The 20438-nt window shown below is 54.2% G+C and overlaps 7 protein-coding genes and 1 non-coding gene across 8 annotated transcripts; 6 read left to right on the top strand and 2 right to left on the bottom strand.

The window, feature by feature from the left end:
• Nucleotides 1–1427: 1427 nt before the first annotated feature.
• B0T26DRAFT_660132 (zinc-binding dehydrogenase) lies at nt 1428–2647 on the top strand (the record flags this gene model as incomplete). The annotated part of the gene is made up of 3 exons (XM_060439004.1): nt 1428–1803; nt 1930–2526; nt 2595–2647. The coding sequence occupies 3 exons, from the start codon at nt 1428–1430 to the stop codon at nt 2645–2647; spliced, it is 1026 nt and encodes a 341-aa protein (XP_060289633.1).
• Nucleotides 2648–3679: 1032 nt separating this feature from the next.
• B0T26DRAFT_682057 (uncharacterized protein) lies at nt 3680–4165 on the top strand (the record flags this gene model as incomplete). The annotated part of the gene is made up of 1 exon (XM_060440716.1): nt 3680–4165. The coding sequence occupies one exon, from the start codon at nt 3680–3682 to the stop codon at nt 4163–4165; it is 486 nt and encodes a 161-aa protein (XP_060289634.1).
• A 1721-nt stretch (nt 4166–5886) lies between these two features.
• On the top strand, nt 5887–7195 carry B0T26DRAFT_744903 (WSC domain-containing protein; the record flags this gene model as incomplete). Its single annotated transcript, XM_060444472.1, has 4 exons — nt 5887–6168; nt 6232–6451; nt 6561–6627; nt 6718–7195. The coding sequence occupies 4 exons, from the start codon at nt 5887–5889 to the stop codon at nt 7193–7195; spliced, it is 1047 nt and encodes a 348-aa protein (XP_060289635.1).
• Nucleotides 7196–8709: 1514 nt separating this feature from the next.
• B0T26DRAFT_744904 (thioredoxin-like protein) lies at nt 8710–9353 on the top strand (the record flags this gene model as incomplete). Its single annotated transcript, XM_060444473.1, has 3 exons — nt 8710–8732; nt 8863–8970; nt 9053–9353. The coding sequence occupies 3 exons, from the start codon at nt 8710–8712 to the stop codon at nt 9351–9353; spliced, it is 432 nt and encodes a 143-aa protein (XP_060289636.1).
• A 423-nt stretch (nt 9354–9776) lies between these two features.
• On the bottom strand, nt 9777–10843 carry B0T26DRAFT_660369 (uncharacterized protein; the record flags this gene model as incomplete). The annotated part of the gene is made up of 2 exons (XM_060439030.1): nt 9777–10182; nt 10254–10843. The coding sequence occupies 2 exons, from the start codon at nt 10841–10843 to the stop codon at nt 9777–9779; spliced, it is 996 nt and encodes a 331-aa protein (XP_060289637.1).
• A 478-nt stretch (nt 10844–11321) lies between these two features.
• On the top strand, nt 11322–13882 carry B0T26DRAFT_682061 (uncharacterized protein; the record flags this gene model as incomplete). Its single annotated transcript, XM_060440717.1, has 3 exons — nt 11322–11405; nt 11467–13683; nt 13877–13882. 3 exons carry the CDS (start codon nt 11322–11324, stop codon nt 13880–13882), a joined length of 2307 nt encoding a protein of 768 aa, XP_060289638.1.
• Nucleotides 13883–14019: 137 nt separating this feature from the next.
• On the top strand, nt 14020–14107 carry B0T26DRAFT_t275. Its single transcript has one exon. It is a non-coding gene; the product is annotated as a tRNA-Pro (tRNA).
• Nucleotides 14108–14596: 489 nt separating this feature from the next.
• B0T26DRAFT_735444 (uncharacterized protein) lies at nt 14597–15225 on the bottom strand. The gene has a single exon (XM_060443240.1). The coding sequence runs from the start codon at nt 15052–15054 to the stop codon at nt 14671–14673; it is 384 nt and encodes a 127-aa protein (XP_060289639.1). The 5' UTR covers nt 15055–15225; the 3' UTR covers nt 14597–14670.
• Between the last annotated feature and the right edge of the window lie 5213 nt (nt 15226–20438).

The following is a 20438-nucleotide window of genomic DNA, read 5'->3' on the forward strand; positions in this document are numbered from 1 at the left end:
AAGAGGGGATTCTCGTGGTCAAGTACCAGTGATTAATAATAACTTAGTACGGACAGTGAACAGTCCGCAGTGAACAATCCGGGGGCGTTCCAACCGAATTGCAGTCGAAAGATACTGCCATTTCTAACAGCACTTTAGCCCCCGACCACCCCACCCAGTTGGATATTACCAACACCGTCCCTAGTCACCTGCAGCCACTCACAGCACATACAATTGCCCAGAACAGGTGAGGATGCAAGGCAACACTTTGAGGCTGCAAAGATTAGCAGCAGCTTTCCACGTCTTACTTTGTGCTGACCAAGAAGGATTCAGGATTTAGTGCTTTTACTCTGCGCATGGCATCCGTATGCGATTGATGCAGCCCAGGTAACGCGGCGTTGGTCAAGTCTGAGACACCTAGCTCGGCAAGCGGTTGACAAAAAAATAGGGACACCAAAACTGGCACGTGCGGTCCATTACTAACGGATTCCCACAGTCTTACTGCTTTCGTATGTTAGTGAGTGACGGTCAGATGACCAGGCGGAAAAACAAAAAGATACATCTGTTTTGCCTGCAATTACTATGGTAGCCTGTGTACTGCACAGATAATGGGACCCTGTTTTTTGTCAACCGCTTGCTCGGTTAAGGAGCGAGTTTTTCGTTGTAAAGTACGGATTACTGTACCGAATACGATACGGATACTTCACACGGGGCCAGCTTAGCGTATGCCGGGAAGTCGCTGGGCTAGACCATCACGAGGAACGCGGGCAATTGTCGCAAATGATGAGCAAGCTAGCTTCGTTTCTTTCCACCATTCCCGAAACCTTAACCAGGTTTGCGCAATAGCTTTGGCGCTTCGCAATACGGTCTCAATCTACAGTAAATCCTATTACAACGGTCAGATAACGCCCTCCTCAGATAACGCCCTCCGCTACTACAGAGGACCGAGAAACGCGCCTAACAATTTAAGACGGTTGGTGTCACGCTTAACCTAAAGAGGTACCTTACACAGCCAACCAAGACGCCGGTTGGGTCAACACAGGTACCCACTCCGAGTGCTTTCGACCAAATCGGGTTTACCGCGTCGGAATTAGAACATCAACAGCGCATGTAATTCCGAGCGCTGGCTCTTGTGAGTGCCCCGACCGTCCCTTATCCCGGCAGCACCACCACGCCTGCTCCGAGTTGCCCAAGGCTATCACGGCAAAGCCCAGCCGCTGCCAGAGTCTATATAATCCACGAGCTCCCTCGTGGAGCACTACCGCAGAGATGAGCATCCTCTCCACTGGCATTCGGGCAAAGCAGATCAGATATCAGATCAGAACCCATTCGGGCAGAGCAGATCAGATCATCAGATCAGAACACCAAAACCATCTTAGCACGACAGTCGAGACCCACACCACCCCCCGACTAGCACGCGTACTCCGTACCACCAAGCAACCCCCACCATGTCCCTCCCCAAGACATACAAGCAGGCCGCCTTCAAGGTCAAGGGCGAGCCTCTCGTCGTCGAGGATGTCCCCTTGACGCTGCCGGGCCCGGGTGAGATCCTCATCAAGGTCGAGGCCTGCGGCGTGTGCTACTCGGACATGTACGCCCAGTTCGACGGCATGGGCGGCGGCTTCCCCCTCGTCCCCGGCCACGAGATCATAGGCCGCGTCGCCGCCGTGGGCGACGGCGTTAATGTCGACACCTGGAAAGTCGGCAGCCGCGTCGGCGGCGGCTGGCACGGCGGCCACGACGGCACCTGCACCGCCTGCAAGAAGGGCTATTTCCAGATGTGCGACAATGCGATTGTCAACGGAGAGACTAAGAACGGTGGCTGTGAGTTCTCATCATTTTCCTACTCTCTTCCTCCTATCCTCCCTCTCGGAGATCTCCTGTCTCCAGTCCAAGACATGCACAACCTGTCTCCAGTCCAAGACATGCGCAACTAACACGACACCCAAGTCGCCGAATACTGCCTCATCCGCGCCGAGTCCGGAGTGCACGTCCCCGAGCACGTCGACGCGGCCAAGTACGCGCCCATCCTGTGCGCCGGCGTGTCCGTCTTCAACTCGGTCCGGCAACTCAACATCCCCGTAGGCGAGACGGTCGCAGTGCAGGGGCTCGGCGGGCTCGGCCACCTAGCCATCCAGTACGCGCGGCGCATGGGGTACCGCGTCGTGGCCATCTCGCGGGGGCCGGACAAGGAGCGGTGGGCGCGCGACCTGGGCGCGCACGAGTACGTCGACTCGAGCAAGGGCGATATCGGCGACCAGCTCAAGGCCCTCGGCGGCGCCGCTCTAGCCATCTCTGTGGCCACCTCCGCCGACGCGATCGCCCCGTTGCTCAAGGGCCTCGGCGTCCGCGGCAAGCTGCTCATCCTCAGCGTGCTCGGCGCCGTGCCCGTCGACATCGGGGTTATGTTGAAGCGGGGACTGTCGGTCCACTCCTGGCCCGGCGGTCACCATCTCGATAACGAGGAGGCCATCGCGTTTACCGAGCTCAACGGCGTCGACTGCCTTGTAGAGAAGTTTCCCCTGGCCAAGGCCCAGGAGGCGTACGGTATGTCGTCTTGGGTCCCCCCTCGAGTGTATTAGAGACGGCCAAGCTAACACGACTTTGCTTTCCAGAGGCGATGTTAACCGGAAAGGTCCGCTTCCGCGCTGTCCTTGTCATGGAGTGAACTCCCGAAGTCAGGCTTGTGATGGCGAGTTTCAGGCTAGGTTAGAGATATGTTTCAAGAAGGGCTTGGATAGTCGAGGTCCCAAGTGAACAGAATACCGGAAACCTTACTCTGAAGCTCGTTTCACAATACAATCATTTAACATTCGGCGTGTTTCTTTGTCATTGGGTTTTGGTGCCGGTCAATGAGTGGGTGAAATTTCCGATTGCCATTGAGCTTTGGCCAGGGCACCCTACTGGGAGTCTTTGCACCTGTTAGCAGTTGTGACACTCGGGAGCTAATTTAGGCCGGTAAATTCCCGAACTAGACTTCAAAATACCAGCTACGCGTGCTAATGCTATGGAGGTGCAAATACTGACATTTTGACTTTACTAGGCTTTTTTACTGTTTGGTAGGCCGTTAGGTGACTACAATGAAATTCGGCATTTTAATACACAACAAGCCGCCTCCGCGTTGGCAGGTGTCAAAAAGAAGAAAAACCAGGAGGGTGCCCTGATTCTCAGATGGGGTACCCTGATCAGATCTCTTACCATTAACTGAGTGATTAGGTACTTGATGGCTCGGGTGATTGAGCAAACAACATTCCCTCATCGCAATTACAGGTCTTCTGACTCTTGCTTGTGATTTTTTAACTCTTGCATGTGCTGTTTCAACATGAAATAGAGTCGGGGCTGGTCAAATGTACTCGCTAACACTTGGTTGGGAGCTTCTCGAGTATATATTCGGCTCCAATGGAGGCTATGAAGCACGTTTTCAAGAACTTTTCTTTATCCACCACAGTTGATAAAAAGAACAGCTTCGCAATCGGCTGGCTCAAGTTAGCAAATCCCTGTAATATCTCGACCACGTCTAGTAAGTTGCCCCCTTTCACCGATCCCCCCCATTTGCGCCTTGCTCTATTCTCTCTCTCCCCAAGAACCCCAACCCGCTAATCACGCCCAGCAAGCAAGCAAGCAAACAAGCAAGCAAGCAATCAAGCAAGCAAGCAAGCAAGCAAGCAAGCAAGCAAGCAAGCGAGCGAGCAAGCCAGCCATGTGCGAACACTCGCGCTTCAAACGAGCAAATTGCGGCCACGAATGGCTTGGGTGGTGGCTATGCCCTATAGCCAAGACGCACAATAACGGCGCCGTCATCATCTGCTCGGCGCCGCACAACAGCACCGAGCTAGCGACGCCCCGGACGCTGGGCCCGTACACTGGCAGCTACTGCCCGAAATGCAAGCGCGCCGAGGCGCCGTCCGCCGGCTGGACCTGCTGCATGTGCGGCCACTGGAACCAGGCCGAGGTCATCCGTGCCGGTTACGGTCGTGATTATACGCTGTCGGTAGCGGAGCTCAACATCGGCATCGCCTGCCAGGGTCCCGAATGCCGCGCTTCTCTCGACCGGGCGGCTGCTGGCGCGCTCTCGCTCGAACGCAGCCATCGAGATGCTCTGGCCCGCTATGAGAACACCTTCTCTCTCATTCCCGTCTTGGTTGACGCGCATGTGTTGTGCGAGGAGTGTCCCGTGGCGGGATAGTTACTGCCTTTTTTTCCCAGCGATTGATTGCGATTCTTACGGGTGGGATGATTGGTTTGTCGGCGGTTGGCTCGGCGTTTTGGCTTTCTCGTTTGCTGAAGCGTCCATCTAATTAACTCTTAGAAACCGATAAGAAACAGGGTTAGCGTCTGAACTATGGAGATTTGGTTGCTAGCCGACCGAGGAATAGGGCGCGGATAGCTCATTTTTTGGTCAATAATCTTGGAATCTCCAAATCTAACAACCCGATGGTGTGTGATGACCTTGCTTTCTGTGATACAAGTATCCATCATTCATCATTTAAATAAGAAACTCAACTCAAAGCGTGCTTTGAAACTAACCCCCCCAACTGCGGTGAAAATAGCCAAACTTGACACCGAGGCACTGTCAACCGTAACTAGTCTGATTGCATGGCCCCAATTAGACCCAGACAAACTTGATAACGAACTTTCGATTTTTGCGTGTCTAATTAAAACACTTCCCTTGAGGCATTGTCACATCATACCGCCCAAGACGATCGAAACCCGTAGCAGCAACAGCAATTGTGTCGGATTGCACCTCCATGAATGGTCTCCAATTACGCCGGAGATGGATGACTGAAGAAGGGCGTGATGTCTGGCCGCCTGCCTAGGTCTGTTTGGAGTTCAAGGCCCCATATTGATGGAACTGCAATTAGTCGAGCCTTATTGTCCCTCTTTCCGTGTAATCAATTTCGCCTGGCCAATCCCCACTAGTTCTAGTTCTCCATCGTTAGAAGCTGGTCTTTTTCACCAGTGTCACCAACCAGCGTCAATGAAATCACAACTTCCGTCTCCCAGGACCGAGCGGATAATTACATCCTGTGTCTACATCCAGTGCCCGACAGGAATGAAAGACAAAGTTGCACAGAGCGCAACAGACGCGGCAGGAACCAAGGATTCTATACGAGGCACACGCACCGTCGCCAAGTTTGCCAAGGTGAATTGCAATTTGTCTTACCTAATGAACAAGATGTCCTGCGGCTGGCTGGCTGGCATGCGCCAAGGGCCCTACCCAGAATCCAGAACAGTAGGCGCCTGCCCGCAAAGACGAGAAATTATCAGACACATTCTTTGGTCTGCGGGAGGGAGGCGGACGATTGGCTGGGCCGGCCGCCCCGTGCAGAGGAACACTGCGGGGGAGATGAGATGGATGCGGAGGCGGCCATAGAGGGCGCGCCGGGGCCAAGCCACAATGCCCGGGGCAGCATATACGAAGCGCTCCGTCTAAAAGCAGTGCTAGTCCGAGCTCTGTTCGCCGACGCCACGCGTAGAGGAGAACCCAAAAGCAGACATTTATTGCTCTGGGCTTGCATGACGGCCTCCCCCCTTTTGGGGTCCTGGCGATGGTTCCTGAGCGGGTTGTCACTGCGAGGTATTAAAGGGGACATTGCGGGGCGAGGTCTTGGTTCGCGATGTGCATGTCGCATGCTGGAATGCACTGACGTTGAGGTCGCTCGCGTTTTCAGCTTTAACGCCACTTCTCTTGGAATGCGAACGTAATGGGCGGCAAATATGAAGCGGAGAGAGGGAGGGTAGAGATAAAGGGGTGAATCATAAGACCAGGCCGAGCCCAGGTTGTCTGCCCGGATCCCAAGTCGACTGCATCGACGTCCAGTCTGTCGTTTCCCTCGGTCGGACGCTCACGCACACCAGCTAATTGCACGACTCACACCACACTGCGGGCTCGGCCAGTCAGAGAAGATGCAGTCAAAGGTCGTCTCGGCCCTCTTGGCGGGAGCAGCCGTTGCATCGGCCTGCGTCATCCCCCCAGGCACTCTGTCCAACACCATCACCACACCCTTCCGCGTCCAGGTCCAGAATGCATCCTACCCGGAGATCAACAACCAGTATATGAATCTCCTCGCGGCGGGAGGTGGTGACCAGCACCTTTTCGTCGGGCCCGTCGGGGTGCCGACCTATGACCTAACGCTGCTTAACGGCGTTATAACTCATGGTGACATCCGTGCTGTTATCGGCGGCGAGGTAGTCCATTCCATTCCCGGTCGCCTTCTCTGGCTCAGGACTGACAAGTACCTGCTTGCGTAGTTTTCCGACATCGACCACACGACCAAGATGTTCATGACCAACCGTGGCGACCCCAGAGCAATCTACCAGCCGACGTACGTCTGCAACCCGGTCACCGACGCGCTGCAGATCGAGCTCACCTTCGTGACCATGCAAAACAACCCTCCAGGGGGTTGGAACTGTGTGAGGCCGACATTCGACAACGCCCACGAGTTCCGATACTACCCCCCGGGAAATACACGTGCGTTATCTGCCCCAAGCCCGCCCGGGTCTCGTCTTCTGTCGTCGGGTGCCGAACGTCCATGGCAGAACGTCCATGACCTCCATAGCTGACCGCAGTGTTTTGTTAGTGAACGACCCCAACCGCTTTTGTAAAAAGGTGACGCTCGTTGCAGTCTTCACGGGCGGTGGCACGACGTTGTCAACCGTCAGCAGCGCGCCAGCCACTTCGTCGTCATCCTCGTCGACGCCTGTCGTTAGCAGCACATCTTCGCCTCCCGTTAGCAGCACGTCGTCGCCACCGGTGTCGTCGGTTTCGACACCCTCATCGTCCTCGTCATCCAGCAGCAGCTCCACATCATCGTCGGTCCCGGTTAATAGCAACCTCCCGTACACGGACATGACGGGACTGGGGTTCCGCTTCCTCGGGTGCTCACCAGAGGAAAGGCGCGTGGTTCCGCCCGACCAGCCAGTGCGCACGCTACCGAGCGCGTCGCTGGCAGGTGACGACATGACCAACGAGAAGTGCATGGCCTTTTGCGCTGGACTCGGCTACGCTTATGCGGGCTCCGAGTACCGGCGCGAGTGTTGGTGCGGCAACTCGTACCTCCCTACGCGCCAACCGGCCACGACGCTCGCTAGCCTTGCAAACTGCAACTTCCGCTGCGCCGGCAACGCCGCTCAGTACTGCGGCGGCGACTCCTGGCTGAGCCTGTACCAGAAGTGCCCGGTTGGAGGGCCCTGCGTGAACGCCGTCTTTACTTGAGGGCGGCATCGTGTATCCTTTGGTGTGAGGAGTCGGGGAGGGCGAGGGAGTTGGGCCTCGCCTGCCTGGATAGTTCAACTTTGTACAGTACAACCAAGGGAATTAATGCAGTACAACCAAGGGAATTAATGCAGTACAACCAAGGGAATTAATGCAGTACAACCAAGGGGGTATTAATGACTTCAATTCGAAAGAGATCGCGTTACCTACCTCGATCGATAGGTAGTTGCTTGAGTCCAGATTGATAATAAACATGTTTTCTGGAGCGAAATTAGATATCCATTGCTTGTCGGGATCGCGTGATGGAGCTGCGTTGACGCCGTCGGGTTAGCTCTGCAGGCGGCAGCCGTTAATCTGAAGCTAGCGGCAGATACGTCTTGGGGAGGGGGTCTCATTTAACGCTTTGCTCCCTCCAGACACTGGTTGTACTCCCTCCAGACACTGCTTGTGCATTGCCCTTGCTGGGTAATATTGGAAAGTCGCTAACCTCTGGAAAAGACCGATGTCAATCACTCAAGAACTCCATTGTGGGTGGTAGCATTGAAGGTTCCCGATCGTTGTCAATTGGCGCGGCCCCTAACATCGGAAGCTTGTGATGCGCCAGTGCCTTTGTATTTTAGCGACCTGGGTTAGCGCGGTTTGGAAGCCATTGTGAGTTAGCATCGCAGCGCACAAATAACTGGAACAAAAAGGCGCGAGAGATTGAGCATGCATAAAGGTATTAGCTAATACCTAGGTGGTAATTGGGCTGTCCCGTGGTTCAGTAGCTCGAAGAAAGGCGACAGTGGGAGGGGGTGGAAGAGTCTGTCATCTCGTCGGAGTCGGTCGGAGAGGCCCGCCCACTGCTTGCGACGAGCTCCGGATTATGTCCGGTCTTGGGGCTGCTGGAAATCGGCAAAAAGCAAACTTCAGGGGCTTGTCGGATTGAGGCCGCTTCCAGCCGACCAATGCGTGGATTGCGACATCAAGGCTGTTGCTTCTGCAATGCGCTTACTTAGAAATAGTCGAATAATCATATCTTGATGACAGTTCTCCGAGGCGCGGCAGTCTCGCGACACGAATGCCCCGTTTGTGACAAGATATCGTATGCGCGTAGACATTTGGAATCATTTCGCGCTCAGGGAGAATTTGCCGCGGAAAGTAAAGATTCCACACAAAGTCACGAGCAAGTTGCTTATCGGGCAACCCCGCCATCGGCAATCCCAGGTTTCCAACCCAAGGGGTGGGCCAATCCTTCCCGAAATGGCGGGACTGATCGCGTCATCCACACTGACAAATTCCCGCCGCCTGCTGGCTGCAGGGCCTTACATCATGCATCCAGAACGATCCACCCTCCTGTCCTGTCCTTCCCTTTGGTGAAAATCTACATATATCTGTCCAACGCCATGCCTCCACCGTTGCACACCCTTCCAATGACATCGAGACTCCTGAATTCCGCACTGCGAACCGCTACAAGAGCTTCACCCATACTGAGACCTTTCGCGCCGAGACACTTTACCACAACCTCGCCCAAAATGACTGTCCACATCATCGAGACGTAAGTTGCTCGCGCCCCCCGATCTTGGAGCCCCAACGGCACGCCATGCGATCCTTTGGGTCGCTGTGCTAGTGCCAATCGAGGCTGTCGCATTGTCGCATCGTACTAACAATTGACTCTTTCTCTACAGTGCCTCGCAGTTCAAGGAGACGATTGCCAGAGAGAAGGGCCTCGTCGTCGTCGACGCGTTCGCGACATGGTGCGGCCCCTGCAAGGCTATCGCGCCCGTTATTTCCAAGTGCGTATACACCGTCCCCTCTCCGTCCCGGTAGATGCATCGGTAATTGAGTGTGGTGGCTGACTTGCGCCGCGCGCTGCAGGTGGTCCAACCTCGACGAGTACAAGGACAAGGTTCACTTCACAAAGTTTGACGTTGACGAACTCCCCGAACTCGCCCAGGAGCTTGGCATCCGCGCCATGCCCACCTTCGTCTTCTTCAAGGACGGCGAGAGGCTCACCCAATTCTCCGGCGCCAACCCGCCTGCCCTCGAGGCACTAGTCAAGAAGCACACGTTCGAGGAGTCGAGCCCCGTGGAGAAGGAGGCGAGCCCTGTGGAGGCGAGCCCTGTGGGGGCGAGCCCTGTGGGAAAGGAGTCGAGCCCCGACTCTGAGAAGGAGTAAGGAAGCTGATCGCAGAAGAGATGGAGAGGGGAGGGCAACAACCTAGATCAGAATACCCAAGCAACCTTGTACATACAATACAATCACGGCATCATAAGCTGCGGCTTGCATTTCCGGACCAATGAATCCATTTACGTGTGAATATAGGGGGTTTCGTGGTCTTGTTTGTCCGTCATGGCAGTATTTCCAAGTGTGAACGTCTGGACTCCTGGGGTATCCCCGATGCCAAATAGACACATGTTACCCGTGCTGACATTTCTAGGCTACTCCTTTATGTCAAGAGCAGCAAATGCTGAACCCCATGCCACATTATCTGTCACCTGTTGTCGTCTCGGATACTTACCCTCAAAGGAATAGCCAACTTCTGCCACGCGTTTCCAAGACCAGGCCATCGATCACGTCATTCCGAACCCACAAAGGCGCTCAATTTCCTGGGTTCAGGACCTTGTACGCCTGGATACCACCCTCGATGCACTGGATCAGTCCAAAGACGACAGTGAGGATCAGGACAGCAACGGCAATCCAGAAGGTCGACCACTGCACGCCGTTCCTCCTGTCAACCCACCAGCGCCTGATGGAATTCGGCCGCGCCTCGTCAAACGCCTGCGCTACCATCACCAAGCGGTCATGCCAGTATCCGAAGTTCTCGAACTTGCGTTCGTCGGCGCTGAGATAACCGACTTGGACCAGCGCCGGGTCGAGAGCTCCAGAAGACCGTGACATCTCGTTTCGAAACCATGCCTGCGTGGGCCGGTCCCATCTGGGGAACAGGAGCTTGAGCGTCTGAAGGGTCTCGAGCAGGAAATCGGGCGGGAAGAGAGACTCGTCGCTGGGACATGGTCAGTGAGCCAACCTCACATTGTGAGATGTTCGGCCGTGAGAGAAAATAGACAAACCTACCTCTGCTGGCGCAACAGAAACGACGCGTGATGGAAGACTGCCACCGTGTCGTCATCCATGACCCTGAGGTGGTCTGTCAGGTTGTCCGTCCAGACCACCTCGATTCCGGCAATCTTACTTAGGTTCCGCGCGTTGAGTATCTTGTCCAGGTTGACTTTGTCATGGTTCAGTTCGGCCCTGGCGGGGAAGCACCGCTCAATGTGCTCTTTTATCGTCCCTCGGTCCCACTTGATGGGTCTGGCGAGATGTACTTTGGGCCACAGGTCGCCAACCTTTATCATCAGCAGCAAACGCGCCGCGAGATCGATCGAGTGGCTGTCCCGCTCTCCGTCCGGGACGTCGGTCGGCGAGGTTTTAGGGAACCGACAAGAGATGCTCTCCCTCTTAACGAGCGCTCTTAGCGACCTAGCGAGCTGGATTATGTCTGCGTGCGTCTTCACCGATGTGCGGCGTCCTCCGTCGCGGAGCACCATCAGATCGCATTGTCTGGCATAGTATTCGAAAAATGGATCGAGGTTCCCCTCTACGCATTCTGCAGGAGTGTTCCAGAAACCCCAAGCAATCGCCTGTCTAGCCTCGAGAGCAGGCATGAAGGCCGAGACAGCTTGGCTAGTCATTGCGACTGGTCATGTGGCACGTGCCATAATTATCCACGACAAGACAGGAGTCTCTGGAACCCTTATCAGCGAGTGTCTCCGTTTAAATCGGAGATGTTGTGCTCATGATCGGCTCTGGGGCGGCAAGGCTCCGACCCTCCATCACAAGTTCCATCTGGACGTGGCGCACACATCGCCGCGACGATGCATCATCACCCGACCAACCTGCATGGGCTGAACAGAAGCGGCCTTTGGATTTCATGCTCATTTGCTCAGACTTTCGAGAAACACATGCGGGGCTCAGCGCTGGCTGGGCATGCGTCAAGCACCACACCATCTTTTGTCGACAGACAGGCAAGGCTCTGGACAGTCTGCCTCGCAAGGAGCCTTACCATTCTTGCCCCATACTTTGCGCGGCTCTCAAAAATGGCCGTTATACCCTGCACCGCCAGTCCGCCGTTTGTTCCCACCCATGACACTTTGGGCCGACTTTTCGTTCAAGTCTTGTTGCTGGCTGCCGCTTCGCTGGTGGTGCTCAGCACTTGCAACCTCGAATGTCTCTTGACATGCCGTCGGCATCAAGTTGTTTACTTTTTGAGACTGTCGAAGATGTACAGTTCTCCCGCGTAAATTTGCCCATTTTCGGCGCGAAATGGAAGGATCCAAAAGAGTCAATCGGCGGTTGGATCGGTTCCTTGAAAAAGGGGCGATACCAATGCTGGTACAGTATCGGACCCGCGCGCGAGGCGTATTCGCGCATGGCGCCAATCGTCGCCAACTTTGTCGGATCTTGCCAGAAATCCGCGGACGATGTCGACTTTGGCATGTATATGATAGGATATCGCGAAGACAAGGCCGCGCCGCGGCTTCTCGTTTTCTCTAAAAACATCAACGCTCGGAAAACCATAAGGAAAAACATCAAAGACAGCAAGATCCTGGATGCCTACCCCGGAATCGGGCTCGGCGACGCAACGGCGTTGCCAGGCAGGAAACCAATCCAGCGCGCGGCCAGGGGGGACATTGAGAAGATTCTGCCACTCGACTGCGACACCAGAGGGGAACGGGTGGTTTTGATCGAGGGCTCGGAAACGGCAGCTGGCAAACGGATATATATCGTGGACCCAGAAGACTTCTCGCTTCGTCCAGCAACATCAGGGCCCTTTGTATTCGTCAACGATACGTGGTGTCAGCTGACCGTGGCCCACGCATTCCACAAGTCGCCGTACCAAAAAGGCTCGGAAGAAGTTGCCGACGATGATTGCGATTTCGATGGCCTGAGCGAATCGGAAGACGAGGATGTCGTGGAGATCACTGGGGCTGCGAGCGTCAGCTCGGCGACCGATGAGGCCAGAGATTTGTCTGCAGGGCTCGGGTGGTTGGGTTCGCCTGATGACGTGGACTATTCCGACACAGAGACTAGGAGCTCTTCTCGGCCTTCAACGCCGAGATCGTCGCGACCAACTACCAGTGCTATTCGCGGTGCCAACGAACCGCTTCCGCGCTCCCCAGGAGATCAAGACAGACCCTCGCGCGCCCAAGCGGCAGCCCAGCAGAGCGAGATTCTCAACATGTCCCGGGTCCAGTACCTGGGTAAGGTAGACTCGGCTTCGAAAGGTCTAACGGAGCAAGCACTAGACTACATCTTGGTTGTCATCAACAACGGCCAGATCCCACAGCTCATCACGCCTCAGCTGATTTCTCCCGAGCTCATCATCACGAAACAATTCCCGGCCATCGACATGGAAAGCGAGACGGCGCCTTGGTCTTGCTCTGTGAAGGAAATCCTCTTGGATGACGTCGAAGTCATTGCCATCTTGCCCAAGTCAGGCGCCGTCCAGGGAGCAATCATTGCAAGCCCCTCGTATCTACGTCTGGGTGGCAGTTCCCGCTTTCAGAGAGTCTTCACGTTGAAGCTCGACTGCCCGGTCTCGGACGGGGACTGCGGGAGCCCCGTGGTCGACAAGTCTGGCAACTTCTACGGTCACATCGTGGCGGGTGGCCTGGGGACTGAAATTGCGTACATTCTTCCGGCCACCGACATCTTCGACGACATTGAGAGCCATGTGTGGGGCAAGGTGTCAGTGCCGAACCCAGAGTCCATGCTAGTCTCGAAATCCATACCAGGTCCGCCGCCTCGGGGTCCTGAGGTGGCCTCGGCAGCAGCCAGACCTAAATCTCAAGGGGCGGCGAAAATCGCCGATGATGGCCACAAGAAGCAAAAGCACGAGACCGCCGCACATCCCGTGCCACTTCTCCCTCCACCGCATATGCGCAGGCCAGGGCGCATATACAATGTACTCCCCCAAGACCCTGGGAGGAGCGGGTTTCTCCCACCACACATGCGCGGGCCACCACCAAGAGGCGATGACGGAGCGCAACAGGACCTAGCAGCAGCAGCAGCAGCAGCAGAAGCTATGCATATGTCTTCTTTCCTCATCCGCCAAGCCGCGATCGGGGGGGGCCAACTGGTGGTGGTGGCCCAAGAAGAGATGAGCGACAACCTTGCCGAAAACAGACGGCAAAAAACAGTGATAAAAGCCGCTGCTGCCGGCGATCCCGGAGACGACAAAAAGAGCCTGCTTGCCATGTGGACCGAGTTCAAAAGGACAGGCCGCCACAACCACCGCCACCAGCACCAGCAGCAGCACTTACAAGCCCACAGCCAGCACCGCATGAGCGTCAAGGTCCGCTCCAAGATCAGAAAGACGCTGCTGGAATACCACCACTATCACACGACTGGCCGGATCGACGAGGACGAGGTCTGGAACTCTGAAGTCGGCACCAGGGATCTGGGGCTGATTGTAGACGTGGATGAAATGGAGGCCAGAGGTGAGGTGCGTAGGCAGGTAACCTAGGGTAACCGATGTCCAGCAGGCAGTCAGGCAGGGCTAAGTAATCGACATTGGTTCATTACATCCATGTTTGCCATAAGAAAATGCTGCAGACTCGCTGAGTTTACCTTCTTCGCCCTGTAGGAGGCAACTAGAAATAAACATTATATAAATAAAAAAAACTTGTCGATGAAAGATATAGGCGCGGCCACATGCGGTGCATCGAATCGAAGTTTGGATGAAGTGGCCGATTGCGAAAAGGTTGTTTGTATATCTGGGACACTAGTGGTGGAAGTGTGCAACAACCAATTAACCAGAACCCGGGTTCTAGGTTAGCTCGGGCCGCTGGTCTAGTGGTATGATTCTCGCTTAGGGTTCACCCTTAGTTGTCTGCGAGAGGTCCCGGGTTCAATCCCCGGGTGGCCCCCACCCTTTTTCTTTTTTACCTTTTTCGCTCTACTGCATGCAATAAATACATACACCAGGATGCTAAACGCTACCATAAGAGGAGGCAATTACTGGTTAGTTGTCGCCATGATGCTGGATGATTCTCGTTATTCCATGGGCTGGACTGATTGCCGTCAGTATCATATCCGATGTATGCTTCTTCCCCTAATACCAGGTTAGCTAACGTTCATGATATGCGAGTTAGCCATGATAAGCGAGTTGGCCACCTTAACGAGATTTGGTGGGGCACAAGCAAAAAGATGTTAGTAAATTGTTAGTGATCTTATCAATTTCTTATCGCATTTGGCTGCGCACGCTACCCGGTCTCGTTAAGGTGGCCAACTTGCTTATCATGGCTAACTCGCTTATCAAATACGTTAGCTTATTGTCAACCTTGATTATTTATATGTGATAGGTTTTTTTTATAGGAGAGAGAAAGGCTTCTATCTAAGATTCCATAATAGGGATCCTAAAAGCTGTTATATTCCTCAGCGAAAAACCATTTAGGGCGAGCGACAAAGTGTTGAGGCATCGCAGCGACTCTCAAACAGGTTGCATCATGGCCTCCATGCTCTGCACAAACTCTAGCGTCCCAATACCACGGCTCTGGAGACGCCGCAACACGCGCACCGTCCATCCCTGGCAGTTCTCCGTCACCAGGGCCCGATTATGTGCCCACGGAGGCGGCTCCTGCGTGGCAATCTGCCTCACCACGCCGGCCTGGGCTTCGTCGAGATAGGCGACAACGTATGACGTCAAATAGCTCTCCGAGCTGAGGTGCTGCACGCCGTCGTCGAATTTGCGGGTCATGTACGTGGCGTCGCCCGTGACTTGGTAGACCGAGCCGCCAGACCCCGACCCCTCCCGCGCCACGAACAACGACCAGTGGTTCGGCTCGCCCTCGGACTGCGTCTCTAGCACGACCATGAGAGCCAGGGGAGGCTCTTCTTCCTCTTCCGCAGCGGGCGGCGGGACCTCGACGAGCACCCAGTCGGTGCGGCTGCCGTCGTTCTTGATCCGGCGCGTATATTGGGTCCCGTCGTGAGTGTTGTCGCGGAATTCGCGGTTTCCACGCACCGAGACAGGCCCGTACTCGGCGTGGTCGGACATCTCGTTATGTGCTTGGTCAGCAAATATTTTGGATTAACTTGTTTGAAGGTAGTCGCTGTCTTCTAACGTCGACTGGAGGCGATTATTACTACAGCTGGCGGTTGGTAAAGCAAAAACGGGGGCGCGGGCTTTCAGGAGCGGGAATTACTGTCATCGCACAGTCAACTGGATGAGGCAAGGCTGCATTATTGTCGCTGTAATGCAGAACACGCTGTTGTACCCGCCAGGAAAGGCGCCCCTCCCGATCGGGTATAGGGCCGCGCCAGACCCGCGTGCTCGCACGGCCCAGCTGCGCCCGCAGCATAGATAGAGCCCCTCCTCCCCGACGTCCCTTTCTTGTACTCTCGAATTCTCACCTCCCTCTTTGCTCACTCGGGCCCCTGCCTCTTCTCCTCCCCCCCGTTGCATTCATCGCCCGCGCCTCTCTCATCCTTATCTCGTAAGCTGGACGTGTCCTACCTACCCCTTGTAATCCCCTCTTTCCAGCGCCCCGACAAAACCCGTATATCTCTCTCCGAGACCTACTCCTTACTGCTTGCCGATTGAGGCCGTCTCGTCTTCCGGCTCACTCCGACACGACTTTCACTCAACTTATACTACAACTCCAGCTCGAATTTGCGCTTCGCCGATACTGAGCGATTAGGTTCCGCCTAGTATCTTACCTCGTTCATCCCCTTACTCACCTACCAGGGTGCCCCCCCTTCGTCCGTGGGATAACTCTGTATCTACCTAGTAAGTCCCCTAAATAATCTATAATATACGTATCTTCTAACGTACGTCACTGTGTTACGAGCCACCCTACGTGGCGAGCCAAATGCTAGGTAATTTGACTTAAGAGCAATCTAAGCTTTGCATTTCTGTTTAAATCTGATCAAAATTTGTGCGGACCTATTATAAGATCATTTTAAATTCCCGAGACGCCTTTAATCGACATTTTTCGTCCACGTCGCCCTCTTGCTGCCTACTGTGCGGAGACCCCTCGTTCATGGCAATAGAGTCTCTTGCCCGTACAGCTCCACCACCAAACTCTAGTGACTCCTGTCAATTGACAATCAATAGCTTCTAGTCTTCTAAGCTTCCTTATTCTGGTGTAAAGCCATTTTCAGTCGTGGATGTTGCACAGAAAGTCGATTCATGTGATTTCATCGCACCGATTGGTACCTTTCATTCTAGCTTTTCCTAAACGCCGACAAGCGCCACACCATTTGCTTCCTAAGGTTGTGGCTGTTGCACTGCCTAGCTCCCTGCATGTGACCTGCAAACCAAATCTACCCCTACTAATGGGCCCTTCATATGGCGGCATCTTCATAGAATTACTAATTTAAAGAAATGGCGACGAAGACGGACTCTATGACCTCCATGTGGTGTCTGTCGCTGGAAACCAAATCCTCTTAGTTTTTGGGAGGCATTTGTGCCAATATAGAGACGCAACAGGCACGCAAGTGTACCGTAGCGCAGGTGCTGCGCGGGTAGTTTTGTAGTCGAACTGGTCTAGAGATGAGGAATTTTCAACCGTACAAAAACTTTTCACACGCGCCGTATTACAAACCACTCGACTGTTTGGGTCGTCTGTCTGTAAGGGAGCACGGGCTCCACAGAATGCTGGGCTTGGTAATTATGAAGATAGAACAAAGGGCAAGCTCCTATCGCACGGGCAATACAGTCAAATTGGAATGCCACTCAAAGTGTATGAGCGCAGTGAATGTGTATTGCTTGCTTGTGGAACCAAGCAAGAACTATCTAAGACCGTAGTTACGGTCGTCGTATATATCTATCTAAGGTGGGCCAATCAGGGCGTTGCTCTGTTGCTCCCCGACAGAGCTATAGAGCATCGCTCTGTTGCTCCCTGACAGAGCCACAGAGCAGCCCCGCGGAGCCAACCAGACCGTTGCCCTGTACCCCACCACATAGAGCAAATGCGAGTCCCTGCCCCACATGCCTGTGTCGTCATTCCTATTGGCTGGCCGCCCCTTCCGGGCTATAACTAGCCCAGAATGAGGCGGTTCGTCACGCTGGTGGGAGCCCCACTAACGTCGTAAAGACGTTCGCTCCGCACTTGGTGTTAAGGTTCAACACATCTGTCAGAACTCTCGAGCGGCAGCCATCAGATGCCTGGCATTCGTCCAGCGCGTCGATGATGACAAAAACCTTTCCGTACAATGTAGTTACTGATTGAAGGGCTTGCGAGAATTCGTTGATGGAGGGCCGTGTTTGTTTTCGCTTATACTTATCGTATAGTGCTTTGACGGTTTCTGGCAGAGACGTCCGGCTTTGAGATAGCTGCTTCAGTAGGCTCGCGATGAGGTCTTCCGCACGCTGCTCTTGTTTCCGCCGGAAGTTGCGGTGAGATATTTGGTGCAGTCCGGCTTATGCCTCGGGCGAAAACTTTCATCCTACATGGCGGCGGCAAGGTTCACAAATCGGCCGGTATAACTCCATGGATTCCGTTCAATTGTTTGACTTTTTGCTATACCGCGGCAAATGTTTATGAGTGCGTCTCCTCCGACTGTTAAAACGTCCCCAAATACTATAATCTACCACACATAACCCTAACCCTGGCTACATACCCAGCACGCTAGTACATCTAACATTCTGCCGCGCAGTAATTTACCATTTTTTACCACAACGCAACCGAACCTTACGTTTCCACTGCAACCGACCTTCTATAACCACCAAAAAACATCGTCGGCACTGCATTCAATCGATGCATCGGTATGGCTTCATTTCTTCATTGTTTACTTCGTCGCGTAGTATTAACTAGCGATAGAAATGGCCGCCCTTGAAGATCTGAGCGATCTTAGCGACTTTGGCGATCTCACCGATGCGCCCGATCCGGCGCCGCCGGTACCACCACCCCTCTCGAGCCCACCTGCCGGCCATAAGCTTTTGATCACGAAATATGACAGCCTCGATGATCTTATCGACGATTTGAGCGAATGGACCGCTTCTACGAGCTTCAATACGTTCAAAATACGAGCCTCTAACTACGCTAAGGACTTCGGCGCAACTAGGGTCGATTTTGGCTGTCAACGTGGAAGAATCTAACAATCCAGGGCAACAGTGAACAAAACCACCACCGATCACAGAGGCTGCGTTTGGCAGGGCGTAGCCAAAGCCCTCGTTTCTAACGATAGGAAATGGACCTTTGAGCTTCATCCCGAGCATACAGAGCATACAAATCATTCACCGAGCGACCGGGACTTCAACCTTCTGAGGTCCAAAGTCGTTTTCGGTCCTGAGCGTAAAGCAGTCATCGCCGAATACATCGACCGCCCAGCTGTCCTCAATAGGGAGGTTGCCAAAGACTTGCGTAGGGCCTTTCCGGACCTTATTTTCACACGCGGCCAGCTACGAAAATGCCGTTTTCGTCTTCGAAAGCTTGCCCTGAAAGGATATACACCATTCCAGGCCACGATGAAGTTGCTTGACGATGCCGGCATATACTACAAAGTTCGTTGGTCTACCGACAACCCTGACAAGCCACGCGGACTTTTTTGGGCCCCTAAGTGGTGTGAGGAGCAGTGGAAACGCTTCCCTCGGGTCCAGTTGTACGATAACACGTACAATTCAACAGAGCTTGAATATGGTGGAGGGTATGAAGGAAGCCTGTAATGAAGAGACTCGTAACCAACAAAACCGCATTCGCTTCGATTACCTAGGAAAGCAGTGGCTAGGCGAGGCTCCTTACAACGTATGTTATGAAGCCCTCGATCGTGTTGTTCAACAGTACCAAAAGATGCAGCCGGCACTGGAAGACCGCCCGCGACCCCTTGAGCCTTGCACTGGCAGTACTCGGGCGCAGTATGGCATTCCTTGCTCTCACGAGCTTCTTGAACGTCACAGGGCAGGTACTCTGAAGCTTCAAAAGGTTGATTTCCATCCATATTAGTACCTGGAAAGGTCATTACTTGATGAAGACGAGTACCTGCGGGACCTTGACTTTGACAGGGTTGAGCACCTTCGGGGCAGGCCTCGCAACACGACGGCGTTCGCAGCCGAGCCGAACGCTCCGCGGGTCCCGACCACTCAGCCGGGCAGGCAGTCCGGGCTTATGCCTTCCATTCGGCGGAATCCCTCACAGTGGGAGGGCGCCACCCTTGACGATGACGACGACGATGTTGACGACGACGACGTTGACGAGCTTAGCCAGCCGCCTCCCCGCCGTACCGTCAACAACCTTGACTCGGCTCGCCGTGGCACCCGGGGTTCAGGGAGCAGGGGAGGCCGGGGCGGCACAACAACATCACGAGCTTCACGTGGCCCTGCAGCCTCTGCAGTGGCTGAAGGTCGTATTGTACGGCCTACACGAAGTGGAAGGGTCCCGCAGCCGACTGCATGGGCCTTAGAAGGCATGGATCAGTAAGGCTGTCAGTTGCATGCAGTTGTGAGTAGTGTAAGCAGGCCTGTAGTCTTTTATTGCATTTTTGGCCCTATTACGTAAGCGAATTCAACGAAGTCAGCTTCGCATTTTACTGGAGATTTGAACGATTTGAGCGAATGTACGGTCCTGAGCTTCAATTACCGCATTTGGAAGTGTGTTGACGTTGGCGACGGCGGCGAGGTGCAATTGCGGTACAATTGCGTTGCCAGCGCTTGGAGCCGGGAAGCCAGCGAATGTGGTAATTTTGACTGTAAAATGTAGTATTTTCATGGGCGGTGAGCTGTAACGCTTGGGCGCCTATGTACCTACAGTATATGGAGACATTTTAACAGTCGGAGGAGACGCACTCATGTTTATTCGTATTTATGTTACTATGTGCGTAGTAATGGGTGTATTTAAGCCATTTAGCTTGAAGACTAGATCCAACTATGGAAGTCGCTTTGAGTAGAGAGAAAATATACCCACGGCACCCAGTAATATGCTCGTATTTAACTACCCTACACAGGGCAGCCCCCCTGTGCTCTCTCCCGTGTATAAATAACTAGTCTTTTTACTTCGTAAAATAGGTCTAGCCAGCTCGTCCACATGCCTTTCTTAATGCGCTTCTCCGGGCCTATTTTCCCTGTGACAGACTGCCTCCGGCGCCAAGGACGACGCTTCGAACCGCCGAGATTCTCGATGATACGGTTTCCTGATAAATCTAACTAATGTAGCCACTTAGTTCCTCGGGAGGGCGACAACGAAGCGCTTCGGGTTTCACTCTGACCACTTTGCGACCTGCACACGATTGTGAACTGACCCGCATCGGTCGGGAGACTAG

The sequence above is a fragment of the Lasiosphaeria miniovina genome (genome assembly GCF_030549165.1).
Source record: "Lasiosphaeria miniovina strain SMH2392-1A chromosome Unknown B0T26scaffold_9, whole genome shotgun sequence".
NCBI lineage: Eukaryota > Fungi > Ascomycota > Sordariomycetes > Sordariales > Lasiosphaeriaceae > Lasiosphaeria > Lasiosphaeria miniovina.